The sequence below is a fragment of the Narcine bancroftii genome, chromosome 1, assembly GCF_036971445.1.
Source record: "Narcine bancroftii isolate sNarBan1 chromosome 1, sNarBan1.hap1, whole genome shotgun sequence".
NCBI lineage: Eukaryota > Metazoa > Chordata > Chondrichthyes > Torpediniformes > Narcinidae > Narcine > Narcine bancroftii.
Window position 1 is genome coordinate 49387203 of NC_091469.1, and position 21201 is coordinate 49408403.

At 43.0% G+C, this 21201-nt stretch overlaps 1 protein-coding gene across 4 annotated transcripts in view; it reads left to right on the forward strand.

Annotated features, from left to right (window-relative positions):
- The window catches only part of acer2 (alkaline ceramidase 2), a 108040-nt gene that overhangs the window by 9616 nt on the left and 77223 nt on the right, over positions 1-21201 (forward strand). For all 4 annotated transcript variants that reach the window (XM_069926598.1, XM_069926592.1, XM_069926605.1 and 1 more), the window contains exon 3: positions 20198-20339. In XM_069926598.1, coding sequence (XP_069782699.1) covers positions 20198-20339 — 142 coding nt within the window. The remainder of the gene's footprint in view (positions 1-20197; positions 20340-21201) is intronic.

The following is a 21201-nucleotide window of genomic DNA, read 5'->3' on the forward strand; positions in this document are numbered from 1 at the left end:
GAGACACCCAGCTTTTCAATCTATTCTAACACATTTCCTCCTATACCATGGCCTTTTCAGTTCTGCACAAGCTTCCTGAGATCTTGCATAGGATCTTGCTGGTAGTTTCATTCTGTGAGCCAATAATCAGTCTCAGGAGTATAATTCAGATTGGGGGAAAAAAAAATCAGACACCCTATTTCCCACAAGCTATTACTTCATGAGGCAAAAATTACTCAAGCTGCACCGACCCATTGATCAGCTTTGTACTGAAATTGTAGGTCCCTCTGCAATAAATATTAATTATGTTCTTTATGTAGGATCTTTGGATCGATCTTTCTACACTGAGATATAAACTCTCAGGCTTTGAAGAATAAGTTTTGTATTTGTCACTGCACTTCAGAAGAATGATTCTGTGTTTGTATCAACTTAGTTAAGCTCCCTGTTAAAGAAAAGTGTGAAATGTACTAGTATCAAAATGAAGAAAAATGTCAGCTCTGCTTTACAGACAGCATTGAGGAACTTTGTTCTACTTTAAAGCAAAGCATATTTAAATAATTGAAATGAAAATGACAGAGGAAACAAGAATGAATCTAATACTTAAAAAAGAGAAAGGAGTCAGTAAGATGTATATTTCCAATCCAATTATTAAATATTCATTATGTATTTGATTTTAATTTCAAAGATTTTTATATTATATATCTTAATTATTTTTTTACACCATCTATTTTTGACCAAAACTTCCTTAATTGGAAAGGAATGATCTCTCTTGTAGATTTATTCGCTGATTGTGATTTGATGTCTTTTGACCAACTTTCTACCCAGTATAATTTACCATACACATTTTTTTTAGGTATCTACAGATTAGAAATTTCCTGAATACTGTAATGTCTAATTATCTAACCAGATAATTTACTTGATTCTTCATTCCAGTTAACCCCTTTCAGAAGGGTTTAATTTGTACTACTTATACTCTTACATTAAATTTAAGATTAATCCCCATGGATAAGATCCGACAAACATGGGAATTGGAACTTCAACTAACATTATCTCCTGGAACTAGTCTAGTATTAACTACTAGACTAGTTAATACTTCTTCATTTTGTGCATGTCATTCTTTAATACAGTTTAAAATAGTTCATAGACCTTGTATGTCTAAAGATAAACTAGCTTGCTTCTTTCCTAATACAAGTTCTACATGTGATTATGCAATTCTGATGTGGCTTCGTTGACTCATATGTTTTGGTCCTGTCCTGTGTTAAAAAAAAATTTGAATATTTTTAAACCTCTATCAATGATACTGGTGATTCTTTTTCTTTGGCTTGGCTTCGCGGACGAAGATTTATGGAGGGGGTAAAAAGTCCACGTCAGCTGCAGGCTCGTTTGTGGCTGACAAGTCCGATGCGGGATAGGCAGACACGGTTGCAGCGGTTGCAGGGGAAAATTGGTTGGTTGGGGTTGGGTGTTGGGTTTTTCCTCCTTTGCCTTTTGTCAGTGAGGTGGGCTCTGCGGTCTTCTTCAAAGGAGGTTGCTGCCTGCCAAACTGTGAGGCGCCAAGATGCACGGTTTGAGGCGTTATCAGCCCACTGGCGGTGGTCAATGTGGCAGGCACCAAGAGATTTCTTTAGGCAGTCCTTGTACCTTTTCTTTGGTGCACCTCTGTCACGGTGGCCAGTGGAGAGCTCGCCATATAACACGATCTTGGGAAGGCGATGGTCCTCCATTCTGGAGACGTGACCCATCCAGCGCAGCTGGATCTTCAGCAGCGTGGACTCGATGCTGTCGACCTCTGCCATCTCGAGTACTTCGACGTTAGGGATGAAAGCGCTCCAATGGATGTTGAGGATGGAGCGGAGACCATGCTGGTGGAAGCGTTCTAGGAGCCGTAGGTGGTGCCAGTAGAGGACCCATGATTCGGAGCTGAACAGGAGTGTGAGTATGACAACGGCTCTGTATACGCTCAACCTAACCCCTTAACTGTTCTTTTTGTTATTACAGATGTAGGTTTTTTACCTACTTTCTGATATCGAGTTATAGCTTTTTCTACACTATTAGCTAGAAGAGCATTTTACTAAAAATGGAAAGACTCTGATTCTCCTTCATAATTTCACAGGCTTTCTCACATTATGTTTTTCTTAAATCTAGAAAAAAAAATCAGAAGTTATACTTTAGATACAACTACTAAATTTAAAGCAACATGGAAACCATTTATTGATTACTTACATGGGATATAACTGGCGTTGTTCTGCGAATTAACTCTTCCTTTCCAGATATAATATAATTCTTGCCATTTTTGTTATCTGAAGCTATGTTTTAAACTATATAACCATATAACCATATAACCACTTACAGCACAGAACAGGCCAATTCGGCCCTACTAGTCCATGCCGTAACAAATCCCCACCCTCCTAGTCCCACTGATCAGCACCTGGTCCATACCCATCCAGTCCTCTCCTCTCCATGTAACTATTTGACAGATCCTCGGGATAGACCACTCAGTTGTTTTTTTTTTTATTGTTTTTTTTAATTTTTTCATTTTTGAGTAGATTAGTTGTTTATATATATACAAAATACAAATATTTCTTTATCTCTGTTTTCTTTTTTTGGAGAATTAGTTCTATTATGTCACATTTTCACTCTTTGGAATTTATATATGATTCTTATACTATGTAGACTTGGACAGAGCATTTTAATTGTGTAATTTCTGTTGTCTTTATGCTGCACATATCATGAAATCTCAATAAAAGGAAAAAAAAAACAAAGAGAAAGGAACAAAAATAAAATAACAAAGAAAGGCAGGCAATGAAAATAGGGAAGTTGAACGGACCGAATGCAAGAAACAGTGATGGAAAAGATGATGCAGAGATAAGAAGTGAATCAGATTTGAAGAGGGAGAGCACAATTTGTGCAATTGGCCAACATGTTGTTGGGCTCTGACTGACAAAATAAGAGCTATTTCGAATTTTTCAATTTCCTTTCCTCTCCTTGCCTCCTTCTTGCAATATTGGTTCTTCAGCAGTTAGAGCTCCATTCCTTAGTCATGTGGCTGTTATTGAATAATGAAACTTCGTTGAAAGAGTTAACATCTTACTCATCTTCCTGATTTTCTAAATCATTCTATCTACTCAATTATGATTTTTCAAGTGATTATTATTTAATAACAATTTACTTTGATCTCCAATTTATCAAGTTATGCACTCAATTATCACATTAACACTATTAGTATAACTACTGGGAGTTAGCTGAACATAGTTCAAAGCCAACTCTGCTAGAACATGACAGGGGTAGGGTGCTAAATTAGTAAAGGTATGAAACCAAAACCAAACCCACATTTTCTGGTATTATTTGAATGGATTTTAGGAGGAAATGAATTTCTCGCTCCAGGGACACAAACCCATGAACATAACTTGTTAATGAAATTTCATTTTCAAATTAGGAAACAATTTGAATTTAATAATCAGGTGGCTGACCTTTATTTTGCAACTTCAAATACCAACAGGACATATAGAGTATATGGCATGGATCTCTGGAATGTGGATATTGTGGTGAACCATGCCATTCCATTATCAAAGCGGCATCCGTAGTTGCAGGCCCCCACAGGATCAGGAGTTCCTAGTGGCCAGGTGGCACAAAGAACTCAGGGAAGTGCACAACTTCAGAGGTCAGGTGATTGTGATAATGCCAACTGTAATGATTTAAACTCCCAGTTCAGCTCATAGACAACTTCTGTTGTGCTTTATTCACTGCACCGCTTGCTACATTTAGTGACCCTGATGATCCAAATGACATTTTGGATCTCACTACGGATGTGCAGAATGCCGTTGCGCTCAAACTTCCAGTATTTTGGACTTCGCAGCCACAGGTCTGGTTCGAGCAGGTTGAGGCTCAGTTCCATTGTCACAAACAAGCAAGTTGGTGCTTGGGCAAGGACATGCATCCAATTCCAGACCTCAAAAGTTCAGCGCCACACCAAAACCCCACTACAGGTTTTTATACCCATGCAACACAGGTTTGATCACATCCACGTGGATTTCGTCGGCCCATTGCTCCCGTCCAAGGGTGCTACTCACCTCTTCACAACAGCAGGCAGGTTCACAAGATGGCCAAAAGTTGTCCTGCTCTCTGACACCTCCGCCTCAGCTTGTGCGTGAGCCCTCATCACCAGTTGGATAGCACATTTCTCCTCTGACAGAAGAGCTCAGTTTACGTCCAGGCTATGGTCCACGATCGCACAGTTACTGGGCACGCAACTGCATCAATCAATGGCCTAGCATCCCCAGTCCAATGTCTTAGTGGAACATTTTCACAGTCATATGAAAACCGCTCTCATGGCATGTCTTAAGGGACTGGATTGGATAGATGAACTGCCTTGGGTACTTTTAGGTATCCATACCACACTGAAGGAAGATCTAGCTACATCCTCTGCAAAATTGGTTTATGGAGCCCTCCTAATGGTCCCGTGGATTTCTTTCTGGCAGCACGTGGGCAGCAGGGATCTCCCACTTCAGTACTCACACATTTAAGAGAGAAGGTGGGTACACTGGTGCCTATCTCAACCACCTGGCACCTGAACTCAAGGACTGCTTTTATATATGCCTGCATAGGCTTGCACACAGGATGCAGTTTCAAGGTGCTACAGAATGACGGCTCCACGTTTGTTATAGACATTGGCAGCAGAAAAAAACAGTTTTGGTAGATCGCCTTATGCTGGTACTGGTGGCATTCCCCCACTGGCCTGTTCTAGCCATATAGGTAAGACTGCAGTGTCACCTCGAACTCTGGTTTTGGGGGTGTGCATTATTTAGCGAACTGCATCATTCCATTATCAAGCCGGCATCTGTAGTTGCAGTCCTCCACAAGATCAGGAGTTCCCGGTGGCTGGGTACAGGGGTGGTGGGGGGGGGGGGGCACAAAGAACTCTGGGAGGTGCATGACTTCAGAGGTCGGGTGATAGTGATAGCACACCAACTGAAATTATTTAAACTCCTGTGAAGATTCCATTAAACAGTTCTGTTGGTTCGACTCACAGACAACTTCTGTTGTACTTTATTCACTGCACCACTCGCTACAATATACAGAGGGATATTGGGCTGCAAGTTCATAGCTCTGAAAAGGGCAACTGAGTGGAAAAGAGTTAAATTGAAGTCCAGCTCTTAAATTCACAAGACCTTCTTGCTCCTGGTTTCTTGTAAGATTGCTTTTGAGCTGGGTCCTTGTAATGCTCATTGGATAATTTGCTGAGCCACTTGAATAGCTCTGTGTTTAGGCTGCTGTGATATTTTCACACACAGATGTGATTAGGAAGAACCTCACAGCTGCGTAGTTTGAGATAACAGTGGTTTGTTGTGTTTTAATTTTTAGAGATACAGGATGGTGTAGCCCTTTCTGGTCCATGAGTCCGTGCCGCCCAAATACACCCATATGACCAATTAACCTACTAACCTGTGTTACGTACTAGACCAGCAGCAATGGAAATTCACTAAGACTATGGTATTTTCAAAACCAATAATTTTTATTATTAATAACAGAACACTTCTTACTTAATTCTAAACTTAGTTCTAACTTAATCCCACTATGCGCAGATGTGTTTGTGGATGTGTGTGTGTGTGTGTGTGTGTGTGTGTGTGTGTGTGTGTGTGTGTGTGTGTGTGTGTGTGTGTGTGTGTGTGTGTGTGTGTGTGTGTGTGTGTGTGTGTGTGTGTGTGTGTGTGTGTGTGTGTGTGTGTGTGTGTGAAAGAGAGAGACAAAGCCAAAATCATTATAGTTCAGACATAATTCTGAAGAGATGATTTTAAAGTTCAGTCAGTTTTGTTTTGAAACTCAGATTCTTGAAATTGTTTCGAACAAAAGCAATTATGGAGTTGGTGTGAGGCATCAGACTTCTCAAAACTCACAAATTTCTTGTAGAGTAGTTTTCAGAGAATAGCTTCTTCATACGAATGATTTCCCCCTATTGCATGGAGATTTCAGTGATTGTGTTTCTTCCATGATGATTTCACAAACCCAGGCAAGGGTTAAATGAAGTAACCATTTAAAAATGGTTATGTTTCAGATGCAAGATTAATTTTGCTTTCTTAATCTAAAGTGACAATTTCAATGGTTACAATGAGAGTGTTTTCTCTTAAAGAGACAGTCGGGTGTGACTATTTTCATCAAAACCACTTCTTTGGTGTTCTTTCTTTTCATAAGGAGAGCACAAGCAGCCTTTTATTACTGCATTTTAATCCTGTGTGACTTACAGGATGGTCAAGCACCTTCTTCAATCCTGTGTTACCCATAGGATGATAAGGAGTCTTCTGCCTTCAGTATGAAATTAGTTCCTTCATATTCAAAAATGCTTTCTGTCTTGAAATGTCTTTACCACATGACATGACATCATTCCTGTCTTTGAAGTTTAAATTCCAAATGTTTATGAGTGGATATGACTCTAGATTGTCTGCTGACCAGCAGAATGGCTTCCTTATGTACACAGCTGCCATCTGAATTTCCATTCTAACAACATAGGTACACAAGCGAAGAGTCTTTTGTTTAATTAGATATCCTCCTTGAGCAACCCCATTGTCCTAGATATTCCAAGGAACAAACACTTCTAGTTTTATTGGGGTTGTTTATCAGACATTTCAACTCTTAAAATGGCTTCTCTCTCTGAGTGTAATTGTGTGATCTGTGTGTCCCCGTGTCCAAACCCACAAAAGTAATTTTACTAAAAATATATATTTCATAACTAAAGATTAATAATAACACAATGAATGTGGAGGAAACCCACCCTGTCATGGTGAGAACGTACAAACTCCTTACAGACAGTGCTGGATTCAAAACCGGGTTGCTGGTACTATAATAGTATTGTGTTAACCTATACACTAACCATGTCACTCATTGAGAAAGGAATCTGTTCAGGTAGTACAGACTCCCAAACGTTGTGGTTGAGGTGAAAGGGGATTCGATATAGCACAATATTGATAGGGCATGCATAATTTGATTCCATGTGTTTGTTCACCTTTTAATCGAATATCTGACTTAAAGGCACTTCTAGCTCAATTATTAACAATTATTACTATGTGTCCAGATTTTATATGCTATATCATTACTTTGTCTAAACTATTACAAGGTTAACGTATTTTCTAGGTAGGTCTAAACATGTTCTATCAAAGAGCAGGAAGCAAAGAAGTACAATTGACCAAATTATTTACAGTGACATCTGATACTCTATGATTTATTTCTGGAGAGGAAAGTCATTATGTTTCCTCATCCATCCATGCAAAGTAAGGTAATTGTTCTTTCTATTTTGATTCATATTCAAAATTATTAATTTTCTTGTCATTGTGCAGCTTCCTAAACTCTTTCTTTAATCTTATTCTTCACCTTTTATTAATTTGAGATGTCTCTAATTAGTGAATTATTACCATAGTCATCTTGGGAAAGGGCAGTTGAGCCATAGAGTTCTACAGCACAGAATTAGGCCCTTTGGTCAACTTGTCCATGCTGACCAAACTAGTCCCATTTGCCTATATTTGATCCATACTCCTCTAAACTATTTTTATCTGTGTTACCTGTTTAATGTCTTTTGAACATAACAGTTGTCTCTACTTCTACCACTTCCTCTGGCAGCTTGTTCCATAAACCCATCATCCTCTGTGTGAAGAAGATGCCATTCAGGACCCTTTTAATTTTTTTTCTTTTTCACTCCAAAACATTCCCTTTAGCTTTACATTCCCATGCCATGGGAAAAAGAACACCCCTCCCCCTTGGCCTCCCACACCTCAGAAAGAAAAGTCCAAGTCTATCCATCCTCTCCTTATATTCAAACCTACTAATCATGGCAACATTTTCGTGTACATTTTCATACTCTTTCCAGCTTAATGTTATCTTTCCTTTTATCATCCATCAATGTGGAACTATTCCATTAATACGCTGTCAATTTAAAATCAATATCCAAATAAAACTTCTACTTCAGGGTTAGGCAGTGGCTGTTCAACAAGCATGATGACCTTGAAATTCGGTTGTGTACGTGTCTGAATGTATTTTTACTCTAAAATGGAACATGGTTTTATTTCTGATTTGAATTACACCACCCTGGAAAGTTGATAAGGCTATTGTGTATCTGATTGATTTCCATGTCACCCATACAACAAATCACATTATTCTCCATAAGAATTGTCATGGAAATTAGTTACATTGGGTGTACTCAACACTGGCTAGAGTGAGATGGGTTCCTCTAGGGGCTGGGAATAGATTAGAGCAGGGGTAGCCAAACTTTTAATTTAGGCATAGAACATAGTAACAGGTCGTTTTGGCCCACGAGTACATACCTGGAGTGTAGGTTAATTGGGTAGCATGGACTCGTGGGCTGAAATGGTCTGTTACTGTGCTGTATGTTTAAATTAAAAATAAAAAGGTTGGCCACCCTTTGATTAGAGCTTCAGTCTGGGACCCGACAGGATTGGTGACTTTGTGGCTCAATGACCATGGAGTTGAGAGATATAAACGTAAATAGAAGCAGGAAGAAGCAGAAGTAGGCATTCAGAGCTTTGTACCTACATGGCTGTGCAATTTGATCAAGGCTGAAACTTTCTGGTCCTTTACTTCAGCACCACTTTGCTTCATTGCCCATATTCCTTGATTTCCTTAACATTAAAAATAAATTAACCTCTGGCTTGAATACACTCAGCAACTAGACCTTCCCAATCCTCTTGAGGAGAGAACTCCAAGCTACCATTATCATCTGGGTGAAGAAATTACTTCTGATCTGTGTTCTTAATGGATGGTATTGGCATATCTTGACATCTAGGCTGAGACTTATCAGGAGTTAGTGGTCAAATCAGTCCCGGTTGACCAATTGGTAGGGATGAGATAGAGCCTCTGAGATAAGGTAAGTAATGGGACTTTTCCAAGTGGACCCTCACCTGCAGTCCTTCACACATTATCTTGATCTCTCCTTGTCTCTGTCTTACATAGTTCAGGGTTTCTTTATTGACATATTCCCAAAATTTGTTTGCTCTGTAAAGTTCCATGAAGAGACGCTACTAGGTCAGTGCCCCTATCAAGAAGAGAAAGAGAAGTAAAAGAGAGTCCCTTCAGAGACCTTGAGTGTCTATGGATCCCGTCATCTCCTCCAATGCCGCTGCCATCTGCGCTTCTGTAACCTTTGTAGCTCCAGGGCCTCATGTCTGTTCCAACGGCCAATGCTATGAAGCTAATTAAAATTTTAAGAAATCCTTCTCGTGCTTTCTATTTTTTAGTATGTAAATACTCCTTTAAAAAAAACACTACATCTGCCACCTGTAGTATGGATAGTTTTTAATTGGTCAGGGATGTTCCTCCCTATTGATCAAGAAGTTCCTGTAACCATCACTGAATGGAAGAATGTTGGGATGAACCAAACTTGATCCAACCTGTGGCTCCTGCTCCTCTGCCCTCATTATGCAACCCTTCAACTACCACCAACTTGAGGTCATCGGATCCTGAATGCTGTTGAAAACCTTAGAATCCAGGATCTTTATAAACAGTTAAAATTGATGTAAATAATAAAAAAATACATTTATTTAAGAGCTTTAATTAATTCTGAATGTGTACACAGAGAAATGAAAAGTAAACAAAAACCCGTGAGAAACTTTCCTGTTTATCAAAGATTGCTGATTTTATCAGAGCCAGGTGTACTAGTTACAGCTTGTCTAAAACTGAGGAGCCTGGTACAAAGTGTATCTTGTCTGTCAGCTCAAGGCATTCATTATAAACTGATAGTGGGTTCATGTGGGAATCAACATGTGGGGTTCCACCCTGTCCTGGGACTGTACCCATGGCTCCTCCCTCTTAACCCTGTATAAAGGCTCCAACACCGTAACCCCTCCCCAGAAAGCCTGGGTCACAGCACAGAATGACCTTCGTTTATTGTAAATAAAAACCTATAGTTTGTAACTTTAGTTGTTTGAGTTATTGATAGTTCATCAGGACTAAAATCCAGCTATTTCCATTTATGTTTTGCAGCGGGCTGTTATGGAAGTCTGGATCAGACTGATAGTCACTCTGTTACTTGTACTCTTTGCATTGGGCTGGTATGGAAGTCTGGATCAGACTGATAGTCACTCTGTTGTTTGTACTGTTTTGTACAGATGCACTGTTTTCTGTGAAGCCAGAATCCAGCCTAGTTCAGTGCCCTCCATAATGTTTGAGGCAAAGCCATTTTTTTCTTTTAGTTGCCCCTGTGCGTCACAGTTTTAAATTTGTAATCAAACAATTCACATGATTTAAGTGTACATTCCAGATTTTATTCAAGATTATTTGTATACATTTTGGTTTGATCATGTAGAAATGACAACACTTTTTATACATGTTTCTCCAATTTCGGGGCATCGTAATGTTTGGGATATTTGGCTTTGCAAGTGTTTGTGAGTGCTCGGGTATGTTTAATTGCTTCATTGGTGCAGGTAAGGGCTCAAGCCCAAAATGTCGGTTATGTATTTTTACTTTTGGTATATAAAGGACACTGTTTGACCTGCTGAGTTTCTCCAGTTTTGTGATTTTACTTCAACCACAGGGTCTGCAGATTTTTGTGTTTTACTTCCATAAGAGAACTAGGCTTGCTTCTAAGCTTTTGATCACATTTAGAATCTGTAGTTGCCATTTTTCAACATAAGGACTGGAGTTGTACCAATGAAAGTCAATGAAGCCATTATGACACTGAAAAACAAAACGAAAACAGTAAGAAACATCGCCCAAACTTTTGGATGACCAAAATCAACAGTTTGGCACATCTTTAATAAGAAAGAGCATGCTGGTGAGCTCAGTAATTACAAAGAAGCTGGTATTCCAAAGAAGACGCCCACTGCCGATAACAGCAGAATTCTCATCATAATGAAGAAAAATGCCTAAATGCTTGTCCAACAGATCAGAAACATTCTTCAGGAGGTAGGTGTGGATGTGTCAATACCTACTGTCCTCAGAAGAATTCATTAGCTGAAATACAGAGGCTACACTGCAAGATGCAAACCACTAGTTAGCCACAGAAGGACAGCCAGATTACAGTTTGCCAAGAAGTATTTAAAAGAGCCTGCTGAATTCTGGAAAAGGTCTTGTGGACAGAAGGGTCCAAGATTAACTTGTATCAAAGTGATGACAAGAGCAAAGTGTGGAGACGAAAAGCAACTGCCCAAGATCCAGAGCATACCACCTCATCTCTGAAACATGGTGGTGGGCCATGTATGCTGCCATAGGTGCAGGCTCACTTATCTTTATTGATGATGTAACTGCTGATCATCAGCTGATGGCAGTTGCAAAATGAATCCTGGGGTGTATGGAAACATCTTAACTGCTCAAGTTTGAGCAAATGCCTCCAAACTCATTAGCATTTCATCCCAGAGCAAGATAATTATCCCTAACATACTGCTAAAGCCACAAAATCATTTTTCAAAGCTAAAAACTGGAAAATTCTTGAATACTCATGAGTCACCCAGTCTAAATCCAAATTGAGCATACCTTCCAATGCTGAAGGGGACAACCTGCTGAAACTGGCAGGATCTGAAGATGGCTGCAGTAGAGGCCTGCCAGAGCCAGAGAAGCTCACCAGAGAAGTTAATCAGCACTTGGTGATGTCTATGAATCATAGATTTTCGGATTTTTCCGGATTTCGGAAAGCCAGATTTAAACCCACCCCAATTGTGTTGCTGTATCCATCCCCACCCTCTTCCAGTCACACTGCCGTCTCCCCCCCTCGCCCGCCTGACTCGAGCTACCTCCTCGCCTGCCCGACGAGTCTCTCGGCCTCACCTGCCTGACTCGCGCTGCCAGTCTCTCAACCTTGCCTGCTCGACTCGCGCTGCCGTCTCTCTCCCCACTTGCCGGATTTTGGAGCTTTCGGATTTTAGATGCCCAGATAAAGGATTGTGACCTGTACAACAAAGTTCTAAACATGACTTCTTTAATATACATACCATTGCTATGTCCCAAATATTATGGGGTCCTGAAATGAGGGGACTGTGTATAAAAAGCACTGTAATCTCTACATGGTCAGTCCAAAATTTATCCAAATAACCTTGAACAAAATATGGAATGTGCACTTTAATCGCATGTGAATTGTTTGATAAAAAATTTAAAACTGGAGAACTGGGACAAATATAGGACAAAAAGTCTGTCCCAAACATTTTGGAGGGGACTGTATGTATTAAAATATTAAAAATAAATTTATGTCAGATGTAAAGGAAACAGTTAAAGTTTTAAGTAATATGATTAAAATTACCTCACAGCCTTACCTCTCAACAAATTTCTTGAACTTACTCTGCCTTCTCCTTTATGATTTACCCATGAATTTAGAAGGAATTTTTTTGCCTTCTGGCAAATTACTTGTGTTGAACAAGGCCATTGAACATATAACATAGAACACTTCAGTACAATACAGGCTATTTAGCCCACGATGTTATGCCGACCTATATATACCAACAAAAAAAAACGAAACCCTCCCTCCCTCCTAACCCTCTATTTTCTTTCATCTATGTGCCTGTCTAAGAGTCTCTTGAATGCCCCTATTGTTCCATCTTCCACAACAACCCCTGGCAATGCATTCCAGACACCCACAAATGTCTGTGTAAAAATAAAACTTACCCCTGAACCTTCCTTCATTCACTTTGTACAGATGTGCCCTGGTTTTTGCCACTCCCACCCTGGGAAAAAAGGTGCTGGCTGTCTACCTTATCTTTGCCTTTCATAATCTTTTGGACCTCTATTAAGTCACCTCTCATCCTTCTTCACTCCAAGGAGAAAAGCTCTATCTCTGCTAACCATGCCTCATAAGACATATAGTATTTTCCAATCAAGGCAACGTCCTGGTAAATCTCCTCTGCACCCTCTCCATAGTGTTCACATCCTTCCTGTAATGAGGTGACCAGAACAGAACACAATATGGTCTCACCAGAGACTTGTAGAGCTGCCACATCACCCTATGACTCCTGAACGCAATTCCCTGATGAATGAAGCCCAGTATACCATACCTTCTTGACTATCCTATCAAACTGCACACCAACCTTGAGAGTTCTATGGATTCGAACCCCAAGGTCCCTTTGTTACACTGTTAAGTGTCCTACCATTAACCCTGTACTTTGCTTTCAAATTTGACTTTTCAAAATACATAATCTCACACTTATCTGGATTGAACTCCATTTGCCAGATTTCTGCCCAATTCTTCATCCTGTCTATATTCTGTTGTAACCTGCAACAGTCTTCAACATGATCCCCAACTCCTCCAATCCTTTCTATCATCTGCAAAATTACTGATCCATCGCTCTACATCAGGGATCCCCAAACCTTTCAGACCATTGACCCCTTTGTGGAATACCCCCAGGCATGGAATCCCCAGCTCTGGACAGGTTTGGGGGGGGGTGGCAGCGCTGGATGGGGTGGGGTGGCGGCACGTGTCGTGTGTGGTGGCGGCGCTCAATGGGGTTGGTATGAGGGTGGTGGCACTGGACCGGGAGTTGGGGTGGCAGCGTTGGATGGGGGAAAGGGTGTGGGGATAACATAGATATATACTCAAGTAATAGTCTATCCAATGTAAAAGTAGAATCTATTTTGGCCTCGGCCATCTGCGCATCCATCTCCTGACTGTAGATCCTTGACCCAACGCCCATTCATCCAAATTCCCGTCTGCAGTTCATCGTCCTGACACCCACCCATCTGTACTCCAAAATATAGAACCTCGCCCACGCTGCCTGCCTACCTGAACTCCTGACTGTAGATCCTTGTCCCCGCTACCTGCCCATCCGCACTCCTGACTGCGGATCCTCAACCCGGCACCTGCTCATCTGAGCTACTGACACCTGATCATGAACTTACCACCTGTTCCCAGCCATCCATGCTCCCGATGCCTTGAATGATGCCTGAAATCAAAAGTTTGACCCGTGTAAAATCCACCCCCCTCTTTTTTTGCTGCAAAAAGTTGTAAAACATTAGACAATTACGAGTCTTGTCTTTGGCTTGGCTTCGCGGACGAAGATTTATGGAGGGGGTAAAAAGTCCACGTCAGCTGCAGGCTCGTTTGTGGCTGACAAGTCCGATGCGGGACAGGCAGACACGGTTGCAGCGGTTGCAGGGGAAAATTGGTTAGTTGGGGTTGGGTGTTGGGTTTTTCCTCCTTTGCCTTTTGTCAGTGAGGTGGGCTCTGCGGTCTTCTTCAAAGGAGGTTGCTGCCCGCCAAACTGTGAGGCGCCAAGATGCACGGTTTGAGGCGTTATCAGCCCACTGGCGGTGGTCAATGTGGCAGGCACCAAGAGATTTCTTTAGGCAGTCCTTGTACCTTTTCTTTGGTGCACCTCTGTCACGGTGGCCAGTGGAGAGCTCGCCATATAACACGATCTTGGGAAGGCGATGGTCCTCCATTCTGGAGACGTGACCCATCCAGCGCAGCTGGATCTTCAGCAGCGTGGACTCGATGCTGTCGACCTCTGCCATCTCGAGTACTTCGACGTTAGGGATGAAAGCGCTCCAATGGATGTTGAGGATGGAGCGGAGACAACGCTGGTGGAAGCGCTCTAGAAGCCGTAGGTGGTGCCGGTAGAGGACCCATGATTCGGAGCCGAACAGGAGTGTGGGTATGACAACGGCTCTGTATACGCTTATCTTTGTGAGGTTTTTCAGTTGGTTGTTTTTCCAGACTCTTTTGTGTAGTCTTCCAAAGGCGCTATTTGCCTTGGCGAGTCTACCTCTTTCTGTCCTCCTGTTCGCTCTGAACTAATTCAAAGGCTGAAGTCAAATACAACATGGCGACCACCAAGGCCTGATCTTGCAAGAGGTTGGCAACCCCTTCCATAGGTACTATTTTCCATTGACCCTCCCCCCCCCCTCCAATGTTATTGACCCCCTTTCAATTCCCTGGCATTTATCGACTCCTTGGATGGTCCTATCGACTCCCAGGGGTCGATATCAACCATTTTGGAGACCCCTTCTCTACATCTTCATCCAGATCATTTATAAAAATCTCAAAGTGCAGAGGTCCTAGAACAGAGCCCTGTGGAACTTCGCTGGTCACTTACCTCCAGGCAGAATATTTTGCGTACAGGCAAGCCAATTCTGAATCCACACAGCCAAGGTTCCATGGATCCCATGCCTCATGACTTTCTGAATGAGTCTCTCATGGGGGACTTTGCCAAATGTGTTAAAATCCATATTTACACCACATCTAACTCTTACCTTCTTCAACTTCTTTTGTTACCCTTAAAAAACTCAGTTAGGCTCATGAGGCATTGTAGTATGCTGTGGTGCAGCAAGCAGACACAAAACACAGAAAAGATTGTACTACAGGCTTTAATCCACTTAAATTCTGTTGTTCACCAGTAGTAGTCTTGATAACCCCACATGTGACCGGCCCTAGTGGGGCCGGCTCAAGTCTATATACAGGTTGGTGATTGACAGTCGGCTAGGTGGAATCCACCTCCCAGTTGTCTACCTGCAGGTACAGAGGTCGCCCCCTGCAGTGGGCTGGTGGGCACATGACACAGTGCTGTGGTTGTATCACCACATTCACCCCCTTCTTAAAATGAGTCCGGGGGGGTGCCTTGGTGCCAGGTAGTATTTACAAGTTCAGGCAGTCCGGTGGCCATCTGTGCCTCTGTGACTGTTGCAAGGTCAGCTACTGGTCAATGGTTGGTGAGGGCGGAGTTACCTGAGGGTCAGCTGGGTCCAGAGTGGCTGGGGCGACCGGTGGTGTGGGCAGGGTGATGTCTAGCAGTGAGGAGGTGTATGCGAGGAGTGAGGCCCTCTGGAGAGGTGGGGGAAGGAGGTCGACTCCCGATGAATCCTGGGTGGTAGGGAGGTTGAGCAGGGTACGTGGTGGGGAGGAGGGCAGAGCCCCTACTGGGGCCAGATCCCTGGTTATGGTGTCTTCATGCCCATTGGGGTACCTGACATAGTTGTATTTCGGGTTCGAATGGAGAAGGAGCACCTGCTCGATCGGGGGATTGGACTTGTGAGTCAGCACATACTTGCAGAGGAACACCAGTCCCAGAGATGTTAGCCATATTGGGAGGGAGACGGCAGTGCTGATTTTCTAGGGAATGAGAAAAGGCACTTATGAAGGGTCTGATTGGTAGCTGCGCACAAGAGCAACCGTATGGCGTGAAGTGCCTGAGGGAGGGCCGCTTGCCAGTAGTCGATGGACCAGCCTTTGGACCTCAGGGCCAGGAGGCCTGCCTTCCAGATTACCCCGTTTTTGCACTCCACCTGCCCGTTGCCCCTGGGGTTGTAGCTGGTTGTGCGACTAGTTGGAATGCCTCTCGTTACCAGTTACTTGCCTGGGTGGCAAAAGGTGTCATGCAGCACCTGCAGTTGGTTGGACTGCACACTGGCGCAGGTCTGGGACAGGGCGTCGGGGGAGTCGTTGAACTTCCCCGGTCTGTACTGATGTTGTAGCTGAATTCTCCAGCACAAGATTTTGTTGTTCTTTATCTTGCCCCTGTGGGTGGTGCTGAACATGAATGCCACTGTGCGTTGGTCAGTGAGGAGAGTGAACCTCCTGCTTGCCAGGTAATGGCGCCAGTGGCGGACAGCTTCCATGGTCGCCTGGGCTTCCTTTTCAATGGCAGAGTCAGAACCATGGAGGGTCCTGGAGAAGAAAGCCACATGTCTGCCCCCTTGGTTGAGGGTGGCCACGAGAGCAACATCAGAGGCATCGCACTCCATCTGGAATGGGGTGTCCTCGTCCACGGCATGCATCGTGGCATTGGTGATGTCCTGGCTGATGTGAGCGAAAGCTGCTTGCGCCTCGAAGGGGAGAGGAAAGGTGGTGGCTTGGCGCAGTGGGCGGACCTTGTCCAAGAAGTGAGGGATCCACTCGGAGTAGTAAGAAAGAGCCTTAGGCACTCACGGAGGGCCTTGAGAATGTGAGGGAGAGGCAGTTTCATTAATGGGCGCATGCATTCGTGGTCGGGACCAGTGATACCATGCTCCATGCACTTTTCCTTGTTATAAGTGAGGTTCAGCTCCTCGGTCATCCGAAGAAATTTCTCCAAGTTGGCAACGTGGTCCTGCTGGTTATGGTCGCAGATGGTGACATTGTCCAAGTATGGGAAGGTCGCTCCTAGATTGTGCCGGACTACCATGTGGTCCATCTCCCACTGGAACATGGTGACCCCTTTTGTGACCCCAAAGGAAACCCAACGGAACTGGTAGAGGCACTCATATGCCTCAAAGGTGGTACAAGGTTTATCCCGGGCATGGATGGGGAGCTGTGGTAGGCCGACTTCAGGTCAATCGTGGAGAAGACCTTATAGTGGGCTATCTATTTGGGGTAGGGCGTAGGCATTCAGCTGGCTATAGTCGATCACTATCCTAAGTTTGTTGCCCCCTTTTACAACCAGGACATGGGCTCTCCAGGGGCTGGTGCTGGGCTCTATAATACCTTCCGCCAGAAGCCGCCTCACATCTTCCTTGACTAAGGTCCTGTCGGCTGCACAATGGCGCCTGCTTTTGGCAGCTATGGGCTTGCAGTCTGGCCTTACGTAGTTGAAGAGGGTTAGAGGGGGGGACCTGCAGTGTGGAAAGGCTGCAGGTGGACTGGGGGCGGTCACTGGGCTTTGTGCTGTGGACGGTTGAGCAGGGGGAGTGGGCCACCAATGGTAAGGATGAGGCTGTGGAGGTGGCACTGGAAGTTCAGCCCTAAGATGACAGGGGCACAGAGCTTGGGCATGACCATGAACCTGAACCCTTGATATATTTCCCCACCCGCTGTCAGATCTGCTGAGCAGCACCTGAGTACAGTGATAGAGTGGTGCTGGGCAGCAAAGGTGATAAAGAAGTTTACCTTTAATTTCAGCATCAGGGCCACACTCGGGTGAACAAAGCTCTCAGTACTGCTGCTATCAAACAGGCATTTTGTTACCTTCCCATTGACAGCGATGTCGATCATCGAGCACCCAAGTCCATGGGTAATGCCCTTCTTTAGTGTGGTGGATGCTAGGACAATCTGGGGTTTTAAAATTTTAAGTGGATTAAATTGTGGTGCGCTGTGGTGCAGCAAGCAGACACAAGACACAGAAAAGACTGTACTACAAGCTTTAATCCACTTAAACTCTGTTATACACCAGAGTGTATAACAGATGGCTCCATGTGTGACTGGCCCGGGAGGGGCTGGCTCAAATCCATATACAGGTCAGTGATTGACAGCTAGCCAGGTAGAGTCAGCCTCCCAATTGGTCTTCCTGCAGCTGCAGAAGTCGCCCCTTTCAGTAAGCTGGTGGGCACATGGCCTAGTCATGACCTTCCCCTCACAAATTCATGCTGACTATCCCTGAGAAGACTGTGCTTCTCTAAATGCTCATATATCCTGTCTTTAAGAATCCTCCCTAATAGTTTCAAGATTCAATTTATTATCATGTCATTAAAATTAAAATATTACATAAAATTACCTTTTGTCTGTTTAGGCAGACAGATTCGCCATCAGCAGAAATTGCCTGAAACACCTCTTACAGTCAGAGAAAGGAAAGCAAAAGAGAGATCCCCCCAGAGTCACCGAGTGTCCATAGATTTGCCTCCAGTGCTCCTGCAGTCTCTGAGTCCAGTTCAAGCCATTGCAACCCAAACTCCAGATCTGTACCTCCAACATGATTAAGAAACCCTTTTGCATCCCGGTTCTGATACCTGATGCCCCTTCTTGACCCAGTCTCCAGCAGTCTGCTGTCTGGTGTGAGTCCCTTGACTGCAGTCACCAACAGCCTGCTCAGCTGTGTCAACAGCTGTGTTCCTCAGCTGCAGAATCCCTCATTGGCCCAGCATTGTCCTGTAGGAAGCCTCCTCTGTTTCTCCTTCTCAGATGGGGTGTGATCTCCCAGTTTTCTGGTGTCCTGCGCCAGTTCTCCGCTTTCCCAGAGTCTGCAACTCCTCGTGGCTGCCGCCGTCTTGGGCGCTGACCCCACGGTCGTGGGATTTTAAATAAAACTACAATTAGCTCCTCTAGCAGGCCGTTTAAAGCCTGTACAGAGCTGATGGCAGTCGGACTGGGCGGTTGGACCCTGCAAGATCTGAGTCTCTGTTCCCTGCACTCTGTGGGTCTGCACCAGCAGTAGCACTGCTGTTTCAGGAGCTCCAGTAGCACCACCATTTTTGATGTTTTGCACACCACTGACGCAAAACTCACTGGTCTATAATTTGCAGGATTCTCCCTATTACCTTTTTTAAACAAGGGGACCACGTTTGCCATACACCCATCTTCTGGCACTTTTCCTGTGGCCAAGGAGGATGCAAAGATTATTGCCAATGCCCCCGCAATTTCTTCCCTCCCTTCCCTCAGCAACCTGGTCCTAGGGACTTATCAATCGTAATGTTTTGAAGAAGATCCAGTACTTCCTCTTTCTTAATCTCAGCATGGTCCAGCATATAGGCTTGTTCTATTCTGATGTCACCTTGACCAAGGTCTTTTACTCTGGTGAATATTGAAGCAAAATGTCCATTTAGGACTTTCCGAACCTCCTCTGCTTCCAGGCATACGTTGTTTCCTTTATTGACAAGTGGCCCCTCCTTCATCCTTCTGTTCTTCACATAAGACGCCTTAGGGTTTTCCTTAATCTTACTTGCCGAGGCCTTCTCATTCCCCCTTCTAGCTCTCCCTTTCTTAAGTAGCTTTTTGGCTATCATATAATTTTAGAGATCACAAAACTAGACAGTACAAAACTCAAATCTGTGTCTCTAATTAAGTATGCCTCATATTTGCACGCCATCAAGTTATCATTAAAGTCTTAAATGTATTATTTCATTCAATGTTTCTGGATATGTGATATCAGTTGTCAATCAACTTCTGTTTGCATTCTTCCCTGTACTTGTTCTTATTGTTTGATGTCATATGTAATGCTCATGATTAAATTGTATTCATTAAATTAAATTAAATTAAATTGGGTAATTCATTCCCAGAGCTTAATTCTCCATTTGGTGATATGCATGGAAGCGTACGAAAATCAAATAAACTTCACTCTACATTTGTTTAAAAGATCAAAGGTGATTGAACCCAGAGTCTTCGGACTTCATGAGGCTTCTCAAACCTTTCACATGGTCCCTTACATTTACAGAAGTAATCAAAACAAATTGACTTGAAAGAGAATGTGGCTGTCTCTTCAAGAAAAGTATCGGTAATTGAATGGTTATTATTAATGTTGCCAACCCACTGTAGTGTGCAAGCTAGTAATGTATTTCGAGTCAGTGAATGATTGCTCCTGTAACCAGCACCTGTGAATTTTCTGCCTTTCAGGTATAGGTTCAGTTTACTTTCATGCAACTTTGAGCTTCCTTGGTCAAATACTGGATGAACTGGCAATTCTTTGGGTTCTAACATGTGCCTTCGCCATGTGGTTTCCCAGACGATATTTACCACGGATATTTCGACGAGACAGGTAAAGCTGGTCCTGGTGGTGAGTTAGCCAAAAGCTGCAAACATAAATTCTTACACTGATGACACTGAAAGGTTTTTTTGAACAGTTAGGATGTATTACATTATGTATTTCAACTACTTCCAATGGCAAAACATTTCACTTTTCATTCATTTTTCATGCCAATATATTTCCCCTGATTTCTCCCCAATCTACTGCTGACAATTTTAACATGCCACAGGTTTTCAAATTAGAGATTTTTTGTTGTGTAGTCACTGTATTAAACCTGCTAAAATTATTTCAGAATAAACAATTGTCCATTTAAGATGGAAAAGATGAATTTCTTCTCTCAGGGTATCATGAATTTCTACTCTCAGGGTATCATGCAAATTTAGAATTCTTTACCCCAGAGGATTCTAGAGGCTGCGTTATTTAAATGTATTTGAGGTCATATGAAGGACCATAGAGGAATCAAGTGTTATGCATGAAAGGTAGAAAGGTGGATTTACGGCTAGGATCGGATCAGCCATCAACTCATTGAATACTGCAACGTTTAAGATACAACAGGCCCATTTTTCTTTATTAAGTTTTCTATTCTTAACTAGAATAGTAGAATGTTTTATTGAAATAATTCCTGAAGTCAGTCCTAACAGGCAGACTGAAAGGCCACCAATATTTAAGTGATTAAATATAGGACCACGTTATTCCAAAAGGGTTAAAGTTGTTATAACGTTAGGGGACAGGATTTTCAATACAAGTTTGAGATATATAATGTCAAGTGTGAAGAGTGAAGGAGGCTAGCTGCCAGCTAGGATGTAGCAGCTGAATTTTGTAGCCATTTAACTTTTTGAAGAGTAGACGGCCTGGAGAACACTGAATGAGGTAA